The 22,048-nt window shown below is 34.4% G+C and overlaps 1 protein-coding gene across 1 annotated transcript in view; it reads left to right on the top strand.

Annotated features, from left to right (window-relative positions):
- Positions 1–22,048, top strand: part of GLRB (glycine receptor beta) — a 90,606-nt gene that overhangs the window by 51,125 nt on the left and 17,433 nt on the right. The window contains exons 5-8 of the mRNA XM_050789865.1: positions 10,196–10,425; positions 10,528–10,610; positions 12,852–12,992; positions 17,849–18,001. Of these exons, the coding sequence (XP_050645822.1) occupies positions 10,196–10,425; positions 10,528–10,610; positions 12,852–12,992; positions 17,849–18,001 (607 nt within the window). The remainder of the gene's footprint in view (positions 1–10,195; positions 10,426–10,527; positions 10,611–12,851; positions 12,993–17,848; positions 18,002–22,048) is intronic.

The raw sequence follows: 22,048 nt of genomic DNA, 5'->3' as shown, positions 1-22,048 counted from the left end.
GATGTTCATGTCCTAATCACCGGTAATCACAATCCTTATATGAAATTTCTAATCTCACTAGAGGCTAAATTTTATATCCTTTTCAAACCTGTGGATATGCTGTTTTATATGATAAAAGGGACATTTCAGATGTGATTAAATTAAATATTTGGAGATCAGGGGTGACTATCCCAGTTTCTTCAAGTTGAGCCAGTGTAATTGCTAGCATTCTTGTAAGACAGAGACAGCAAGATGAGGGTCAGTGGTAGTAGCTGTGATGCAGGAAGCATGAAGCGGTAGTCATGCAAGGAAGGGGCCATGACTCAAGGAATGCAGGTGACCTCCAGAAGCTGAAGAAGCCAAGGAAACTGGTTCTTTCCTCAGACGCTTCAAAGGAACCAGCCCTTCAGACAGAACACTTAACTTTAGCTCAGTGAACATGATTTTGGTCTTCTAAGCTACGGAACTGTAAGATACTAAATTTGTGGTGCTTTAAGCCACTGTTTTTGTTAATTTCGTGACAGTGGCAATTGGAAACTAGTGCATATGCTGATGAGAATTTATTAGTATTTTTTTTCTTCTGAATTCTTCTAGAGGTTTATCTGATGCATATAACTTCCTCCCAAGTCCAGCTGAAGGATTATCTGATTATAACATAACTTTTTCCATATATGAAAATGCCAGACTAATCAGTTGTATTTTATTGAGTAATTGTTTAAACCTCTCACTCATTAAGGTTAATTCTATTAAGGATGTAATTTTTAAATATATATATATATATATGTGTGTGTGTATATATATATATATATGTTTTTAGTAGTTAAAATACACTTTATTCCTTTCTCTATGTCAAAGTTACCCCTTTTTAGTGTATGTACATGAAACCGAACAATTTATTATGAATACTTTCCACATTACCTTTTTTCTTCAAGCTATATTATTTGGAAGCATTGGAGATTAAATTTCACAAGAGTACTGTATTAGGCATTGAGGAAAGATGAAAAATGTCCAAGTTTTGTTTTCTCTTCCCAGTAATTCGGTTATTTTTATTAATGGATATGAAAAAAATTAAACTAATGGTATGAAGAATGCTAGAAAACTTGCTGAACTGAACTGTCAACATGATACAGAAGGCATTTCGTCATTCCTGTATTTAATAGAAGTGTATTGGACGCTTCTTATACCCAGACTCAGCAGATTACTATTCTTTATGGGGTTTCCTGTGTAGTGTGGCACCATGCCACCACCTAGCAGGCACTCCTAATAGAAATGAACCGTGGGTATAGATCTAGAAAAATTAATTATCCATAAGGTGTCACTGAAGAATCTTTAACTAAAAACCTTGGAAAATGATATATTGAGAAAAATCACTAATATATAACCTAAGAGCTTTTACAGGCATTCTGTTAACCTGCAGTTCTTATATGAAATTTTAACCTGACTAGAGGCTAAATTTTAAATCCTTTTCAAACCAGCCTTTTAATAGCCCTATTGACAGAACTTTAATTATAATGCTGCCAGATGCTATAAGAGCTGATCTCTTTTATTTATTTGAATGCTAATTTTTGCCGTAATGAAAATAAAACAAATGAATTAAAGATTACATATGTGAACTATTCTAACAACATTACAAAATATAAACAGTTCTTAATATTAAAATATCATTTAAGAAACTTAACTGAATATAGTGTCTTGTTGTGAAATGTTGTATTGACTTGAAGGAATAGTTTAATTTGGGTGTTAATTGGTTCTAAAAGTTTTTGGAGACCATCCATTTTTCCAGATAATGATTAATAGTGTGCTATTTGGAATGAACAATGAGTAGTATTTGTCACCAAGTACTTTAAAAGCAATTAAGTAATTTCCCACTCATAAAAGAAGTCTGTTTCTGATGGGAATTTGTTTCTTGCAAAATAAATGATAGAGCTATAATTACTGTGATTGAATAATTGAAAATGAAAATAGTTTTCAAAGATGGTTATCTTAATATAAAGCATTTGAAATGCCAATAACTAGTAATTATTTGAAAATACTCATAAAACACTAACCAAAGCATATAACTAATGAGCTTTTATCTTTTAATGAATGTTCAACCCAAACTATTAAATTGTAAAGATTTGAAATATTCTTAAAGATACATAAGCTTGCTGGAACTTGTGTTGAATCATAATATTATATGACCTCATAACTAATAGAAAAGCATCTTTGAAGTAGCTTCAAAATGAAATAGGACATAATAATCAGGACGATACATTGAATGAACCAGTGAAGTAGGCAATTTCCAGTTTCGGTGATGCTCATTGGAATATGACTCTGATGCAATTCTATTTAAAAAAATAATAATTGGAGTAAGTAGAGACCCATTTGAGCTTTTTTTTGTGGTGTATTGAGGTTACAATGGTGCAGCTTAAAGCAAGAAGAAGAGTATAGGAGATGCTAAAAAATGTATGTTAGCACTGTGTTGAGATTTGAGATCTAGAGGTGAATGACTGTTCAAAGTAATTGTAGGTAGATCATCTCAGTACAGAGAAACCCAAATATGTTACACTATATGCAGAATTTTTTGAAGCAAAAAAAAGCATATTAAGCACTCTACAAGCATTACAAAGGAATAACAACAACATAAAGGATATTTCCTAATAAAATGAAAAAGTTTTTTAGCACCTAGTATCTCCAGGTGCAGTTCATGTACTTTGCATATAGCATCTCACTGAATTCTTCCTAAAACTCTATGTTGTGAGTGTATGATTTTTATCCCCATCTTATATAGAAGAGAACTTTGTCTTCCATTCACTCCTTAATCCCCTGCAATTTTGTTTTTGATATACCACTGTACCAAAAATGTTTTTGCTACAATCTTCAGTGGCTTCCTCATTTGCTGAAAGTAGTCAGTGTTTTTTTGTTTGTTTGTTTTTGTACTTGACCTTCAGTGGTACTTACTGCTGTTGACCATCACAAAGCTTTTTTTCTTTTGGTTTTGTGAAATCACATTCTTAGGATTTTTTTCTTTTTTGGTCTTCTAGTGTTGGAACCGAACTGTCGATTCCCTCCTGGGCAGGGGTCGCCGCGAAGGACCACCGACACAAGATTCACAGCAGAGAGTTATTTATTACTAGCGCGCTAGGGTCCCAAGCTCTAAGTTGGCCCTGGGACCCCGAGTGCTTGTTACAGGTTGTTTATATAGGCAAACACAAGTTCAAACACAGCTTAAGGCGCGAAATTCAAACAAAGCTTTAGGCGCGTGGTAATTGGGTCTAGCTATGGCCTGAGCAAGGTGTCTTGTTTTAATTGGTTAGAGCAGGACCTTATGAGGTTTTTTTCTTGGAGTTGCTGATTCCGGGAACTTCGAGGCAGGGTGGGACCCCCGGAATTGGCAGGGTGGGACCCCATGGGGTTGTTTCCCGGAATTGGCAGGGTGGGACCCTATCAGGGTGGGACCCTATCGAGGCAGGGTGGGACCCTATCCAGAGCCACCTGGTGTTAATTTTTTTCTATGTGAGGCCTAGTTTCTAAGTTTTATGAGGCCTAGTTTCACTAGCCAGTCCTTTAAGTGCTTACCCTCCCAGGTATTTTTGTGTTTCTTGTTTTTGCTTTTGTTCTGTATTCCTGCTCTAACTAATAATTTTGAACAAACCTATTCTTAGTCTTGATATTTTTTTGGTAATGTTTTGAAGGTTCATGCATGTTGTAACATGTATCAGAATTTCATTCCTTTTTTATGGCCAAATAATATTCCATTGTGTGTGCATGTACATATCTGTTAATGGAAATGGGTTATTTTCACCTTTTGGCTATTGTAAATAATGTTGCTATGAACATGAGTGTACAAATGTATTCTTTGGAGTGTCTGCTTTCAATTTTTGGGGGTATATACCTAGGATTGGAATTGCTGAATCATAGAAATTCTGTGTTTAGCTCTTTGAGGAAAGTATTTAATTTTTAAAAGTTTAAGACAGACTTATAGTGAAGACATATCAATGATTTATTTGATACACTAATAAAGGAACCAACAGCATGTGAAGCTGATTCAAGGAAGAATTCAAGAGACTACTGTGAAAGAAATAATGCTGAAAGAGATGTATAGGCATAGTCTTGGGGAATTTTTTTTCTACAAGACAGAAATCATTAGTAACATCAATTTTTAAAAAGTTATCTAATTTTACAGTCATAGCCCTAATCAATAGAAAATAGCAATTCAAAGTTACATTGTCCTGGAGAATCACATGCATTAAGGTGGGCTTGTTAGACATTGTTTTAGTGTGATATTGAAAGAACAAACAATATTTTTGCCTTATCTTAAAATTTTGGATTTTTTTTTCTTAACCTTGTATTTCTTGACTTTGATTTTGTTTATGGTATTTTTTTCATCCACTTTTAAAAGTAGACTCAATGTAGACTTTATTGTAGCTTTATTGGTAATTGACAAAAATGTCATTTAGTAAATGAATGGATAAACACACCAAATTGCTACATTTGTTATCAAACATAAGTAGACATTATCCTCCAAAGTTTATCTTTGATATTAGGTTTCATCCCTAGTTTAGAACATTCTGTGGGTTTTGCCAAATGTATAATGATAAAGATTCACCATTATAGTATCATACAGAAGAGTTTCACTGCCCTAAAAATCATCTGTGCTTTGCCTGTTGATCCCTTTCTCCTCTCTAAATTCTGGCATCACTAATCTTTTTTTACTGTCTCCATATTTTTGCCTTTTCCAGAATGTCAGATAATTGGAATCGTACATTATGTACCCTTTTCAGATTGGCATCTTTCACTCAGTGATATGCATTTAATGTTTCACCGTATCTTTTCATGGCTTGATAGTTCAGTTCTTTTTAGCACTGAATAATATTCCATTGTCTGAATGTACCACAGTTTACTTACCCATTTATCTACCGAATGACATTTTCATCAATTATGAATAAAGCTACAGTAAACATCCAAGTGAAGGGTTTTGTGCTGACGTGTATTCAGCTCCTTTGGGTGAATACCAAGTGTGTGATTGCTGGATCATATGGTAAAAGTATGTTTCGTTTTGTAAGAAACCACTAACTGGCCGGGCGCGGTGGCTCAAGCCTGTAATCCCAGCACTTTTGGAGGCCGAGACGGGCGGATCACAAGGTCAGGAGATCGAGACCATCCTGGCTAACACGGTGAAACTACGTCTCTACTAAAAAACAAATACAAAAACCTAGCCGGGCGTGGTGGCGGCCTCATCTCACTGCACTCCAGCCTGGGCGACAGAGCGAGACTCCTTCTCAAAAAAAAAAAAAAAAAAAAAAAAAAAAAAGAAACCACTAACTGTCTCCAAAGTGGCTGAACAGTTTTTCATTTTTATCAACAGTGAATGAATTTTTTCTACTTTCTCCACATCCTTGCCAGCGTTTGTTATTGTCACCGTTCTGGATTTTGGCCATTCAAATAGGCGTGTAGTGGTATCTGATTGTTCTTTTAATTTGCATTTCCCTGATGTCATAGGATGTTGAACATCTTTTCATATGCTTATTTGCCATCTGTATATATTCTTTGGGTAGTATCTGTTTAGGTCTTTTGTGGATTTTTAAATTGAGTTGTTTGTTTTCTGATGGTTGAGTTTCAAGAGTTCTTTGTATATTTCTTGGCCTTGGTTTTAACTTCTACCTTTCCACTGTCTCTTGCTTGGTCCCTGTTTAGTGATGATCTTGAATTGTTTGGGCCATTTTCTCTATCTTGATATTTAATCATTCTTTTGTATTGTTGATGAAACTGATTAAGAAGTGGTATCTTTTTGCCTCTGTCTTTATTCTGCTTTTCCCACATGTCACCCAATACCTATCAAAGTTTTACTCTTTGAATACCTCACCAGATGTATGTTCTACAGCCTTTCCTGATCCCTGGTGTCTGACGTGATCATTTATTCTCTCAACAAGTATTGCTTTGTTCTTACATCCCTTAGGGTCCTTACCAATTGTCTCATGACTTGTTGAATCATCACTTCCTGAGGATATGGACCCTATGTTCTTATCCCTCTCAGACTGATAGCTCAGACCTTTGAACCTGGGAAGTTCTTATTAGTAAATAACTATTGAATTCATGAACAAACGAAGGAAGGAATGATTGTTTAACATAGTCCGGCAAAACCAGTTTTTAAATGAGCCTCTTTAATCACTGAATTTAGTCTGGAACATAAAAACAAGTAGTCCACACAAGAAGTTTGCCATGTTACTTCATGTATCTCTAGTCAGTGAAATCTGAATAATAGTCTGAAAATCTCAGATTTGTTTTCTAGTACCATTTTGTGTTGATCTCCATATGGCTAGCACCGAAATGTAGTGCTTGAGTTTTAGTACATACAAAAAATGCCTTCTAAAAGCTTTTGAAGAGTTAGTAAAATGTTAGCTTTAATAATGTTTAGCAGCCAACTAAAACTTCTAGGTATCATCTTTACAACAATAGAAAAGGAATGCCGTCAATAGTAATGCCTGCATATTCAAAATGGTGATAATAGACATAATGATAATAATGTTAATAATACATATAATAAAATTAATTAACTTTTGAGAGTACTCACTTGGGGCCAGGTTTCATGCTTTAGGTAGAGTATTTCCTTTAATTCTTAAGAGTAACTGTGGACTAATTTTACTGACAAAGAATTTGAGGCTCAGAGAAGTGAAATAACTTGACTTAAACCCATACAGCAAATTATTTAGCACAGAATTTAGACCTAGATTTCTCTAACTACAGGTCTCAGTATAGGTGTCAATTCATTAGTTAGCTTAAACTCATCTTCAGAGTCAAAATTAGATGTCCCATTGTGAACTGATTTTTGTTTTATTTTTACATAGGCTTTTTCAAGTTATGTTTGACTGATGTTCAATATCCCTTAAATAGTTGTTTTTTCAAAAGCAAGGAGAGCTCACAGCTGTATCCTTGCTAACCAGATCATGAAAATGAATATATCATTAATAAGTAATTTTGAATGAATGAACCAACCAGTCAATTGCCTAGGGATTTAGATGGAATTTAAATAAATGTTTTCTGAAAGTCTATGATCTAATCTGTAGCTGGATTCCCAAGGATGCAAAATGGGAAGAAAATGAAGGAAACCTGCTTAGTTATATAGCAAGTTCTATGTTAATCCTTTACACTGAGTATTTTATTTAATCCTCACATTAGGATATATATATATGTAGGTATATACTATATTAAGAAACTTAGTTCAGAATGGATAAGAAACTTGCTCAGGGCCAAAGCTTTTAAGACTTAGAGGTGAGCTCTTAATCAGGCCTTTTATATTTCCAAGCCCATGCTGTCTCCATTATACAAGCCTTTATAAATTAGGTTATTATAATTTTTAAAAAAGTTATTTATGATCATATAAACACTAAACATGGGGGTTGACTATAAATAAAGTGTTCTTACATCATTTCTAATTTTCCCATAGATGGTTTTTATTTTGGCAAGGCTATGTAGGGCTTTTCTCTATCCTGCACGGCTTTCCGATGATTAAAATGCTTGGACTTAATATACTGATAAAAAATACAAATATATTATTGAGTTGTGTAGAAACATTCATAAGATTTCAAGAAGGATTTAGAATAGTAAACTTCACATGGAGAAACACTATTAAAATTCCTATAGAAATTTAAAAACAAAGCTTATTTTGGTATGTAATTTTAGATTAGTTAACCATACCATTTTGAAAATAGGTAGAACATGGAATTATGATTCCAAAATTTGTGTGCATGCATGGACATTTTAAGGGGAATATTGTATAATATAGGCTTAATTTATGAACTTTCACCCCAAAAATATAGAATGACTTCTTTTTTAGTTATACAAAATATGCTGAAGTTCAATACTAGCATTTCTTTAATTTCTGTCAGATAGTATCATGAATATTATTATAAAATACTGCTATAAAATCTTTAGAAATTAATTACTGAGAGGCCAACCAGCATACATTCCAAAAGATATTTGTTTTGGTCTGGATAAAGAATACCAGTGAGTGGCCAAGTATGGTGGCTCATGTCTATAATCCTAGTACTTTGTGAGACCAAGGAGGGAAGTTTGCTTGAGCCCAGGTTTTCGAGACCAGCCTGGCCAACATAATGTGATATCATCTCTGTATAATTTTTTAAAAAAATTACCCAAGGCTGAGGGAGGAGGATCGCATGAGCCCTGGAGGTTGAGACTGCAGTGAGCTGTGATAGTTTCAATGCACTTCAACCTGGGCAACACAGCAAGACCCTGTCTTAAAAAATAAAAATAAAAAACTAAAGTAAATAAATAAAGAATACCTATAAAGTTTTAATACTCTTATATCCCTATACATATATGTAATATTCTATTAAAAGGAGATAAACTAATATTAGACTGAAATAAAGCATTCTAACTCTGGAAGCCACATTGGCAGTGTTTTTTGGCAGCTATATCCAAATAATACTGAAATACTCTTGTCAAGAATAAGGCAATATCTCAACTGTTATTTTTTTATTTTCTATCCATCCCTATTTCAGAAATAGTTGAGGTATATGATAACAAAAAATACAATGAAGTAATTGAGAAAGAACTAAACGTGTAAGAGACATACAATGATAATTGCACCAGGATATGAGAGAGAAAATTGTTAATGCAATTGGTAATAGAGTTAATGTTTAGCTTCCCAGCTACAAGACTAAAAGAAAAACACAATTAATTCTTATTTTCCAGTCATATGAAGCATATAAAAGCATTAGGAGAGCATTTTGATAGTGTAAACTCTGAGGATTAAATGTGATTTTTGTAAAGCACTTAACATTAAATATACTTAGCACATGGTAAATACCTATATAATGGTATGATAGTGATATATTTCTAACAACTTAAAATTAAATAAGGAATTCATCCTGTGTACTTTCATATCAGGGTCATTGATCACAATAAAGGGTCACAGCTTTAACAACAAGTATGTAAAATATATATACACAGCTTCATCTGGTTATTTCTTATACTGAACCTTAATATCACATTAAGGACATAATATTTTATCATATTATGAATGCATATTTTAAATATAGCAATTCAAAGTTATAGGGTTTTGGTGATTTACCTTGATAAAACACAGCACCTAAAGGCGGTGATATGTTTAGGCTGTGTCCCCACCCAAATGGCATCTTGAACTGTAGCTCCCACAATTCTCACATGTTGTGGGAGGGACCTGGTGGGAGATAACTGAATCATGAGGGCAGGTCTTTTCCCTTTCGTTCTTGTGATAATGAATAAGCCTAATGAGATCTCATGGTTTTACAAAGGAGAGGTCCCCTGTACATGCTGTCTTGCCTGCCACCATGTAAATCATGCCTTTGCTCCTCCTTCACCTTCCGCCATGATTGTGAGGCCTCACATGCCATGTGAACTGTGAGTCAATTAAGCCCCTTTCCTTTATAAATTACCCAGTCTTAGGTATGTCTTTATTGGTAGCATAAGAACAGACTAATACAGAATGTAATAGAATAATTTGCAGTGTGTATATTTTAAGGAAGTATTTCAGCAGATAATTTGAAATGAATTCTATTGAGTGTTCAAAATGATGTTAAGTGGCTATCAGCCACATGCTTTGGCTAAGGTAGTATAATTCACATTTTATTAGAAAATGTTTGAAACTAATGTGTGTTCCCTCTAAAGTAGAGGGCCATGCATGTCTTCCTGCAATGGATAAAAACTTTTGCCACATTGTATCTGTTGAAAGCCTTCACTCCATGAGTGAAGGTTTTAGTCTTGGACATTATTGAATTAATTTTTGTAGGTGTCACAATGATCATCAGATATTAAGTAATAATCTAAATTTCATTATGAATTTTAATTTTAAGATATGTGTATACTTGGACAAAAAATTTTGGGGAAGAATGATAGTAATATTTAGTGATTCTCATGCTTTTATGGTACTACCATCTAATCAGCTGTAATAATTTGTGTTTGTATAGAGGTAAAGGAATTATCGATAAGGTTACATTCTGGTGTTTGAGCTAGCAAGTGCTACAGAATGTCTGCAGAGAGGAATTACATAGAGACAAGTGTCTTTATACTGCTAATGGAGCTCTCCTTTAGTGATGCAGTTGTGATCCTGGTTGATGGTGGAAGAACAAAAATATTTGTGCCACTAATCATTGTAACTCCTTTTGTATTGGGACTGAATAAGTTCTTAAAAAAAGCAACAAACATACCCATGTGCACACATGTACTTTTTCTTCAGGACTATAGAGTTAACATCTTCCTGAGACAAAAATGGAATGACCCCAGGCTGAAGCTCCCCAGTGATTTTAGGGGTTCAGATGCACTGACAGTGGATCCAACGATGTACAAGTGTTTATGGAAACCTGATTTATTTTTTGCAAATGAAAAAAGTGCCAATTTTCATGATGTAACCCAGGAAAATATCCTCCTTTTTATTTTTCGTGACGGAGATGTCCTTGTCAGCATGAGGTACTCTTTCATATTTAATATTTGTGCATTTATATTTTCCTTCTAAAATCAATGGATGACAGAGTATATTAAATTATTTCTAAGACCCATTTCTGCTTTCAGGTTATCTATTACTCTTTCATGCCCTTTGGACTTGACCTTGTTTCCCATGGATACACAACGTTGCAAGATGCAACTGGAGAGCTGTATGTAAATGAGAACATAATTGATTATGAAAATAAAGTGTTTAATATGTCTGGGTAATACATTCTACTGACATCTTAGATAACAGTGGTAAAACTAGTGCTTTGATTATAAATAGTCATTAAAATATTTAGGGAAATTATAGTTACTCTTTTATTAATACTATATTAAGCTGTATTAAGATAAATCATTTTTGTTCTAGTCTTATTTCAGTTCATTGATGTAGGTGTATATTTCTAACATTCCAATTGCCATTATTATTTGAGTTAGTAATATAGGCAATGTGAAAGAGAAAATCACATCCTATTTTCAATAGCATTTCTGATGTTAAAACCAGATTTTCTTAGCAGAAAATTTGGAAAACATTGCAAAATATTCTGTAAATCTAACTAAGCATTCATTTTCTATGAACGTAAAAAAAAGTAAAAATTTTTTTACAAAATTGTATTTTTTATGTTTATTTGATCATATATTTTTTCAGTTATTAAAAGGTACACTAGGTGTATTAATTGAAATTATTATTTATACAACGTACTAATTAATTTCCCATGATGCTTATCTTTTGAAAATAAAAGTAAGACATAAGCCTCGAAAAATTAACACAAATGCAAGGAATGTTTAACCTGAATACATGGATCATCTTATAATAAGGTTGTCTATTTCTTCAGAGAGTAAAGAATAATTACTGGGCAAAATATGTTGCATATATGTTCTAGGTTATATGTCTAAAGTTACTTTGTGGTTGTTTTTTAAATAGTGTACTGAAATGGGTCCTAAATTTGAGCAGTACTTTTTCTAACTATAAAATGAGATTTTGCACATGTAAGTGTATGTGTTTATATGTTTGCACATGTCTATGTTTATGTATGTATTGTATATGAGTGCCTGCATGTCAAGATGTACTTGTATAAAACTTCCAACAGTGCATTTATGTTTTGATACCATTACTGGATGCACTGAAGTATTACTTTCAAAAATACATGCACTTTAGAGTTCGATAGTAGACTAGTGTATGCTGTAAAATTCTTTAAATTGTAGCCACATACCTAAGCCCAAAATGTGTGTGCTTCAGGATGCTGAAATGATGCTGTAATTATATCCCTTTGAGGGATTATTGTATTAGCCTTCTATGGTGATGCAACTCCTTTAGGGAATTTTGCAGTGATTATTATTATTATTATCATTATTACTATTTTTTGAGACAGAGTCTTGCTCTGTCACCCAGGTTAGAGTGCAGTGGTTCGGCTCACTGCAACACCCACGTTGTGGGTTCAACTGATTCTCCTGCCTCAGCCTCCCGAGTAGCTGGGATTACATGCGCCCACCACCGCGCCTGGTTAATTTTTGTGTGTGTGTGTGTGTGTGTGTGTGTATTTTTAGTAGAGATGGGGTTTCACCATCTTGGTCAGGCTAGCCTCAAACTCCTGACCTCATGATCCACCCGCCTTGGCCTCCCAAAGTGCCGGGATTACAGGTGTGAGCCGCCGCGCCCGGACGATTTTTTAAAAAAAATTTAGATGTTTCCATGATTACATTTCTTTTAAAAATTCCAGGGAGCGGGGCTGGGCGCGGTGGCTCACGCCGGTAATCCCAGCACTTTGGGAGGCCGAGGCGGGCGGATCACGAGGTCAGGAGATCGAGACCATCCTGGCTAACACGGTGAAACCCCGTCTCTACTAAAAATACAAAAAACTAGCCGGGCGAGGTGGCGGCACCTGTAGTCCCAGCTACTCGGGAGGCTGAGACAGGAGAATGGCGTGAACCCGGGAGGCGGAGCTTGTAGTGAGCTGAGATCCGGCCACTGCACTCCAGCCTGGGCGACAGAGCGAGACTCCGTCTCAAAAAAAAAAAAAAAAAGTTCCAGGGAGCGTATTACATGACCGTAAATGTATACATTCAGAAAGCTTGCATCACTTATTTATTACCTTTTTATTGATGACCATTAAAAAATAATTCTGACATAGAGAAATAAGTTATTGTATATGATGTCCTAGGATTTTAACTCTGTGCAATATGCTTATTATTTAAACTTGTTCTTTCTTTAAGATGAATATCTTTAACTCTTGTACTAGTATTTCCATTAGTGCCATGGATATTACCTCTTTACATTTTAAACTACAATTTCATATAAGAAGGTCTTATTTTCTTTCCTTTGCTATGTTTAAAATTTGGATTACTAAAATATTTTAAAAACGTTATTAATTATATTTTAAACTAACATATTTATTTACTTTTGTTTATAGTTGGTTACACAACTGATGATTTAAGATTTATCTGGCAGTCAGGAGATCCTGTGCAATTGGAAAAAATTGCCTTGCCTCAATTTGATATCAAAAAGGAAGATATTGAATATGGTAACTGTACAAAATACTATAAAGGCACTGGTAAGTAATATTCTTTAAGTAAAGCTAAGTTCTATTTCAAAGATACATTTTAATTAATACATAGCCAAGGGGAGAGTGGAAAAGAATTGGCCAAAACTTAAAATTAAATTAGCAAGTAGTTTATCTTTACATTCATATGTTTAAGTCTTTCACAGAATTGTATTCCCTAAGTTTTTTGAACTTTTAATTATTAGATAGACATGCTTGATTTTTCTTTATGTAATTTTCGTAGCGAGAGGTTTTTAATTGTTTATGTTAGTAATGAAAACTCTTTCAGGTAGTAGTTTTCAAATGTCAAGAAATTCTACTTCAGGCAGGATTCCATTTGGGGCTGAACATTTTAGATATAAACAATATAATCTATATATGTTCACCCATTGTTTTTGGGTAGTTTTTAGATGGTGGTTGACCCATATTCTTATTTTAAAAACCATTTATCCTTATGCTATGCAGGAAGCAATAAGAGTGTGAAATAGTTGGACATCAGTAAATATTCCCTGTACAGTCTTCTTGACCTAGGTCATAGAACAGCCAATTATGAAAAGGAAAACAAATTAATCTCATTCTTTAAATTACATGAGTTTTTGCAGAAAGTACAGTATTCACTACTCAATACTGTCATAATATGATTAGTGTTCAACCTTTTATTATCTGCTGGTAGTTCTAAGTTAGTGAGGGTTTTAGATATTGAATATAGTGTTATTTCACTTAGCAATATAAAGAAGATTATTCAATTTTGATTATTACATTAGTAATAATAATCATTTCAACATGTAAATTATTGCACAATTCTAATTCTGCTTTTGGAAGTAAATCATAACAAAAACATTCAGAAATAGATATAATTAAAGCTTTATTGTAAAATGCATGTTGACTTGAAATAATAAAATGTATATAGTATAATTGTGTAAAACTGAGATTAGATGTTTCTAGAGTGCTGATAGAATGAGCTAGAATGCTGTCCTCACGACATCATCAAGGCAACATATAATTTAAAACATTCCTGTTGACATTAACAGGTGGAGAGAACATTTACATATTTACAGTGTTGTGATAAAGACAATACTAGGCCGCTTGAGGATACAGTTAAACATCTGTTGTTGACTTCAAGATATGTTAGCAAATGATATAACTTTAATATGTAAGCATTCCTTCTTCTTAAAGCTTATAGTACATCAGGAAAACAGAGATAATAGTCAAATATATTGCTAAATAATTATTGAGGTTTTTAAAATTAAAAAATGGAGAGCTATTAAAAATTTGACCATCAAAGTATTCAATGAAGAAGTCATAGATAGTTAGATATGAAAGTGATCTAATTGATAATTCTGAGCCAGCTCCTTTATTTAGCACATAAAATAACTGAAGAGCAGAGTGAATAAACTACTTATTAAATTAGTTATTACTGGTGACTTATTACTTATCAAATGTCACCAGGCAAATTACTGTCAGCCATGGGACCAAGAGTAGTATTCCATCTCCCATTTGTACTTCAAATTAAGAAGACTATAGTTGTTAGAGATTTTTGAGACTGTCGTATAAAAACGCATGTTTAGTAGATAGGTTTTTGATCTCTTGCTATATCCTAGGCATTGTTTTTAGTTCGTTGCAGTAATTATTTAACTTAATCATCCCAACAATTCTATGAATTAAGTACTTTTATTATCCTCATTGTACACATTAGGCTAATGAAACAGACACTTGCCCAAGGTCATACAGTTACAGTGATTGTGTGGGAGAGGGAGTCTGATACTGTTACACGATTAATTCCTGTGGAGTCCTATTATACTTTGAAAATTGTTACCCACATCCAGATTATATGCTTGACATTTCAAAAAGAGCAGTGTCTAAATTGTTGTGAGAAATTTGAAGGAGACCGTATCAGAGTTTTAAATTTCTTAGAGATGAAAATGACACTAGTGATTTTATTTGTAATTTTGTGTAATAGCATATGATTATATAATAGCGTTGAAAGTCCTAGGAGTGTTCATTTTTTTCATTTTTAAGCTGTACTTTAAAAAAAAGTCTCCATTTGGGGACTCAGTAGTGAATAAAAGAAAGGTCCCTGACCTTTAGTGAGCCATATTTCAATGTGGTAAACAAGTAAAAAAGTAAAATATAGTTCATTTTAGTTCTTAGAATAAAATTAGAAGGTTTGCTGTGATAGACAGAATTTGGAAGCTTACTCAAGAGTTATAAGTTTTTTTGTGGAATTTTTTGAGTCATAAATAATTCACTGAAATCTAATTAGCCACAGAAAATAACAACAAAACAACTTATGCCTAACAATATTTTTTGGCACTTAGTATGTTTCAGGGACTTGATCAGTACTTTTATGAATTATCATATGAATGTAAGTAAAATATTTGTTAATGTTTGGATAATTAGAAATCTGTTTAGAAAAATAGACATTGAAAATACATGCAATAGTTAACAGTGTAGAAAAATGGGAAAGTATAAATATATATATGAGCATTACATTAAAATGATGGCCAGTATTTAATTTATATGGAAATAATAATGCAGTTTCAAATTTATTAAAATTATGCTTTTTATGATTATAAAAATAACAAAAGTGGAGAAATATGTGGGAAAGCAAGTATACAAAAATACTCAAATTGGAAGCCTGAGTGAATAATAGAATAAAACTTCACAGGAAATAGAAAGTAAATTGAATTTGCTCAGTGAACATTTATATCAATTAGCTGCCCACCTGCCTCTCATAAATGTAACAATACTAGGAAAAGATCAAAAAAAGATGAAGAAACGTTTCTCATAAAATTTTATGAGCAAATCACTATAATATCCAAGCATGTATTTTACTGCTAAATGCATCCAAGTCTTGTGAAGCTCCCCTAGTGGGTACCTTCATAAAAGGGACATGATGGAAACTTGCTTCAAATCGCAGGACTCATGTTAATGGGCTATCATTTAAACATACTGGGATGGAATGGAAAATTTTATTTTAAGCTGTGCTACTTTGTAGTAAATCGTTATAATATTTGTGACAACTGAGAATACCTAAAAATATATAATTTGTTGAGAAACATTTCATATGCACTAGGTGAACAGAAAACTAATTTGACTTCGTGATGCTATTACAAAGTGATGTATTTTAGAATCAGTTTTAGGAAATACTTTGAGCCTTCTTAATTGTAGCCATTGTACTTATGAAAGGTTCTATTTTTGAAATATTGCACATGATTGTTCGTTAGAAACATATGTTCTTATTTGTCCAGGCAGGGAGTTGAGGTGAATGGTGGGAAAAGCAAAGGAAGAGAGATTTTTCATTGTTACGTGTTTTACATCCTTTTAAAACCTGTGAATGACTTGATATATTGCCTAATTTTAATGAAATTCAACTGTAAAAAAGAAACACTTGCATTTCTTTTCTTTAATATAATATGGAAGCATTTGGCATAAATAGAATTTACTTCAGTCAAAAGCAACAATTTTTGTTACATATTAGCTGTACTGTCTATGTAACCTCTCAGAGGTGGCAATGATTCTATACACTGGGAAAAGAAAAGATTTCTAATCTATTTGTTGAGGATATAAATAACCATTCTTTTATTCCACGTTTATTAAGGTCCTATTCTGTGCAAGTACTGCTGTAGGTGCTATTAATGAATAAATATGTAGATTATTCTTGTGTCAGATATATGTATATTCTTCCCAATTAGGAAGGCCAGATAAATATTATTTTTAAACTATAAAATAGGAAAAAGTAACATTATTCTTTCCCCCATAATTGTTTCATTTATTTATTGTTCATTAATTTGTTTCACCATTTTAAAAAATTATATAGTTTAAACAGAAAACGATTATAGATATTTTATTTTGCTATTTATGCATAATCTTACATTTGTAAAATGGCAAATGACATTCTTATCTAAATTAAGCACTTTCAGCATTACATATTATATTTAAATAGCTAACTGAAAAGACCAAACATTTAAGAAATAATCTCGAACATCTGGAAATACCTTTTCCATTTGAATGCAGTACTGTGAGCATATTCGTGTTACTATTTTCTTTCTCAAGGCAGCAAAGGCTATTGTGAGGCTGCCTATAATTGGTGATTAATTTGGGGGACTAGTCGATGTCATGGCCACTCTAGAATTAGGTTGTAAAACAATTTCTGTCTTGGCATTTGAAAATGAAAGTTCTTTCCTTCAATTGGAGTACCTTTGAGAGCCCGAAGTAGAGGTGGGTAAAGTTTTGAGAGGCATATCCAATGTTTGCAGTATATATATCTTTCACGTATATGGATTGAAAACACTGATTTCTTATACTTGTTAATGTTCACTTCCAATACTTTCTTAATTTTTAAGGTTTATCTATACATGAGAGTCAGTGTAGACTGCCATCTATCCTATATAAGAAGTGGTACATGTGGCTGAAAAATTATACCGATAAGGTGTAGTCCCGGAGTGGTTTTTCTTTCTTTTTTTTTTTTTTTTAAGACTTGCTCTACTTTGATTTACTACTGCCTGTATGACTCCTTTAGATCATTGCCCTGAGAGGACCCACGGGTAAGGAAAAGTTCAACTCTATTGCCAGTTCTCTGAACAATGACCTAAAAGGCTAGACACTGACACAGTGGAGCAGCATGTGGGATCTATTTCTCAATGTCATAATGAAGTTGCAAAAGGTCAGCTGAAACTAGTTACATAATGTCACCCTTTTAGATCACATAAATTATATATCTGCAAAGAAAAACTTTTTTTTTTGAGGGGTTTACTCTATGAAATTGCCTCAAATAGAAGTGACTTACCATTTCCAGGTCTGTCATTGATGTTTGCGATTCTGTGTGGGTGAAAACCTCATGCCTTGAATGTGTTTGCTTCTGAAAGGCTACTACACATGTGTGGAAGTCATCTTCACTCTGAGGAGGCAGGTCGGCTTTTACATGATGGGGGTCTACGCCCCAACCCTGCTCATCGTGGTTCTCTCCTGGCTTTCCTTCTGGATCAACCCGGATGCAAGTGCTGCCAGAGTGCCCCTGGGTAAGGTGTTCCATGCTTTTTTGTCACATCAGGAACAGATTATATCTTTATCTAACTTACCATATAATCAAATACTTTGAAACAATGAGTTTTAGAATTGTTAGCAACCAATTTCACTGTTTAAAGACTTTCTTGAAAACTTGATATTGAACTAGATTTTCTCAATGTTTATGCACTCTATAATTAAGCTAAGTTTCTCTTTTCATGTCCTTGGAGTATCATAAGCAGTTAATCTATTTTTCTGTCATGAAATAATTATTTAGAAGTGATTTTCACAGATAACTATGTCTAAAACCTTCAGTAGTGCCAAACTTAAAAATGAATAACTATTTTGAAGGAAGCCTTCCTGAAAAATAGTATGTATTATCACCTACTCTTAGTCAGGAAATAGTAATATAATTTGTTTTTTAAAAAAATTATGAAACATTATATAGACATCATTTTCCCAACCATTGGTTATTTTGTGCTATATCAGGGCTGGTTGGCTCTCCCTTGAGGGCCATTGCTCTGCAGTTTATTTTTAATGCTCTGTGACATAGAAATGCCACAGCCAGTCTTTTGAAAATCGTGTCTGCATAATGGCTAGAGAGCCTTTGCTTAAGGAAATAAGCAAGAGCCCTTCCTATGGATAAACTGAATAAACTTCAAAATATGTGCATTGTGTCAACAAATTTTGATTGATTGGAGTGCTTCAAAATTCTTTATTACTATGTAGCTGTGTGTTTTTCTGAATATCACCTGGAACTCACACAGGTAAGACTGTGATATGTCTGACCTCCTCAGTGAGTACATAGTTGCTTCATTTAAATTTTCTTCCAATGAAAAGGCCTTGTGCAAATCTCTCTCCTGACTTATCGGAGGAATTAAATGAAATACAGATTTTAAAGAGTGGGAAACTAGGAAAGAAACCATGAAAATGGCAATGTAATCTGAAGAAGAATTTGTATTTTTACACCTAACAGAGATCACACAGACCAAATCTATAACCAAAAATGTAGGAAATTTCATCATGGATAAAAACTATGTATTATATATATTACATTTACTGGGAAAATAACCAAAAACCCTGAATTTAAATTCTTAGACTTGTCAAAAATATATATTTCTCTCAAATAATTTTTGTTGTTGTTATTAGAAGTTTCTTATGTTCATGCAGTGATATAAATGTCAGGCTTCCAAGAGCACTTTGGAGACATCCCAATTTCTGACATATCCTGTAAGAATTTTTCATCTGCATTCATTGCAGGACTTCTGATACCAGGTCCCTGAGCTGTGACTTAATATCCAGGAGACATGTTATTTGGAGAAGTGTTCAGAGACTGAAAGTCCGTCTCTAGAGTTAACCTGGGTTTGAAAGCCAGTTCTGAATTTACTAGCTGTGACAGGTTGGACAACAGATTTAACTTCTTTAAAAATAACTCTGCTGAAATATCAGCGGGGATGATAAAAATACCCAAGAAGCTCCAGATCGTATTAAGAAAATGAGTGAAAGCCTATATTAACATTCAGAAGTTAATAATGAGCTACATTTTTATATTGCTTTACAGTTTGCAAAGCGCTTCTACATATTTTGATTCCTTCAGCAAATATTTGTTTTGTGCTATGTGCTAGGTACTATTCAAGAAGATGGGGATGTTGTTAACAAAATAGGTGCCTAATAAATAGTTAATAAAATGCGTTAAAACACGTCTTAGCTTCAATGAGTATATATGTTATTGGGAAGAAACAGACACCAAATAAATATAATATATCATATGTAAGATAGTGATGTAAGATAGCAAGTTTGGAGGTAGCAAACTGCTTGTTAGAAAGGCCTCGGTAAGAGGGTGATACCGGATAGAGACATGAAGGAGGTGAAGAAATGAGTCATTTCTAGGACAGAGTGGGCCAGACAGTGATCATCTGGGCCGCATTCCTGAGGCAGGAGCATGCTTGGGCATTGCGGAGACAAGGAGGCCAGTGTGGCTGGAGCAGAGCAAGTCAAAGGGAGAGTAGTGTGAAAGGAGGTCAGAAAGATAACAGCGATGAGGGGTGGACTACGTAGCATCTGCTAAGACATCCTGATGATTTTGAGCTTTTTGTTTTTTGTTTCTGTTTTGTTTTTTGATGGAGTCTTGCTCTGTTTCCCAGGCTGGAGTGCAATGGTGCAATCTCGGCTCACTCTGCACCGGTGGCATGAGCCATCACACCGATTCTAGTTTTTATTCAGCGTGAAATACAAAGTCGCTAAAGGCTTTTACACATGATCTGACTTAAATTTTAACCAGATCTCTTTGCCTACTTTGTTGAGAACAGAATGACCTGGGGCAAGGGCAGAAGCAAGGAAAGCAGTTAGGAGACAATTGGAATAATTCAGGTAAATAATCATGGTGTGGGCTAGTGAGTAGTAGTGCAGGTACTGATAAATATTTGATGATGGGGCCGAGAGCAGTGGCTCATCCCTGTAATCCCAGCACTTTGGGAGGCAGAGGTGGTCGAATCACCTGAGGTCAGGAGTTGGAGACCAGCCTGGCCAGCATGGCGAAACCCCATCTCTACCAAAAATACAAAAAATCAGCCTGACATGGTAGCGGACGCCTATAACCCCAGCTACTCGGGAGTCTGAGGACTGAGAATTGCTTGAACCTGCGACGCAGAAGTTGCAGTGAGCTGAGATTGCACCACTGCACTCCAGCCTGGGCAACAGAGTGAGACTCCATCCCCCGCCCCCCCCCCAAAAAAAATTAGATGATGAATGGTAGTGAAGGTTGAGATAAGAGGTATTTGTAGGTGTGTTGAATGTGAGATTAAAGAAAGTAGAATCAGGGTTGACTTCAAGATTATTTTGGATGAAAAACTAGAAAGATGAAATTGACATTAGCCGAGATGGGCAAAGGTGCAAGTAAATACAGTGGGTTTGAGAAGATGGGCAGGCCAGGAGCTTTGCTTTAGACATGTTAAGGTTCCAGCGTCAGTTAGGTGGAGATATCAGATAGGCAGTTGGATATGCAAGTCTCGGTTTAATTGGACATTTCAGAACTGGAGTAGGAATGTAAACTTTGTCAAAATATAGATGGTTTTCAGTCTCTGGTTGGAACCACAGGGGAGTGAGTGTAGGTAGCGATATCTACTTCTAAGAGGGACTGAGAAAATGAAGAACAACCACTATGACGGGGTTTCCTAAAAGTCAAGTGGAGAAAGTATTTCTAGGTCAAGAAAGTGATCAACCAACTGTTCGTGGATCAATGACGTTTAGAGCTAAAGGTTACCATTAGGTTAAAGAAGCTGGGGAGGTCACTGATGTCCATGGACAGTTTCTTTGAAGTGAGAAGAAAGCCTGATTGGACTGGCTTCTGGAAATAAGATGAGGGGGAGATTGGAGATATTTAATATAAATAACTCATTGGAGGTTGTTAGCTGTAAAAAGAAAAAGAATAAGAAAATAGCTAGGGTAAGAATAAAAGTCAAGAGAGTGTTTTTCATTTTTTAAAGGTAGATGAATTCATAATATGTTTAGTTTATTTTTGATGAAGGACAACCAGTAGTGAAGGAAACATTGAGAGATGGACAAAGTGCAGGAGCAGTGACCTTGAGAAAGGAAGAGGGGATTAGATCCAGGAAATGGAGCTATTGCCCTTTGCTAGGAGCAAAATGCGTTTGTCCCAAAGGTAAGCAAACTCCTATAAGAGGCCAGAGAGTAGACATTTGAGGTTTGTGGGCCGTATAGTTTCCGTCACTCCATTCAACTCTGCTCTTATATGTTCTATGTGAAGCAGCCACAGACGATATATAACTGAACAAGTATGGATGTGTTCTAACAAAACTTTATTTGTAAAATAGGTGGGTCAGATTGGCCTACAGGTCATAGTTTGCTGATCCCTTGTTCTTAGTATCAGAAGAGAAGGCAGAGTATATGGACACAAAGAGAGGTAGATGGGTAGATATTTAAACAGTTGTGTGGGCTACCTCCTCTTATTTGGTGAATTATACCAATTGATTTCTAGATGTTAGATGAGTTGTGAATTACTAGAACAAAAAGTATTCATAGTACTCCCTTTTCCTTTTAAT

The sequence above is a fragment of the Macaca thibetana genome, chromosome 5, assembly GCF_024542745.1.
Source record: "Macaca thibetana thibetana isolate TM-01 chromosome 5, ASM2454274v1, whole genome shotgun sequence".
Classification (NCBI taxonomy): Eukaryota; Metazoa; Chordata; class Mammalia; order Primates; family Cercopithecidae; genus Macaca; species Macaca thibetana.
Note: the sequence above shows the minus strand (reverse complement) of the source record. Positions and strands in the feature narration are given on the sequence as shown.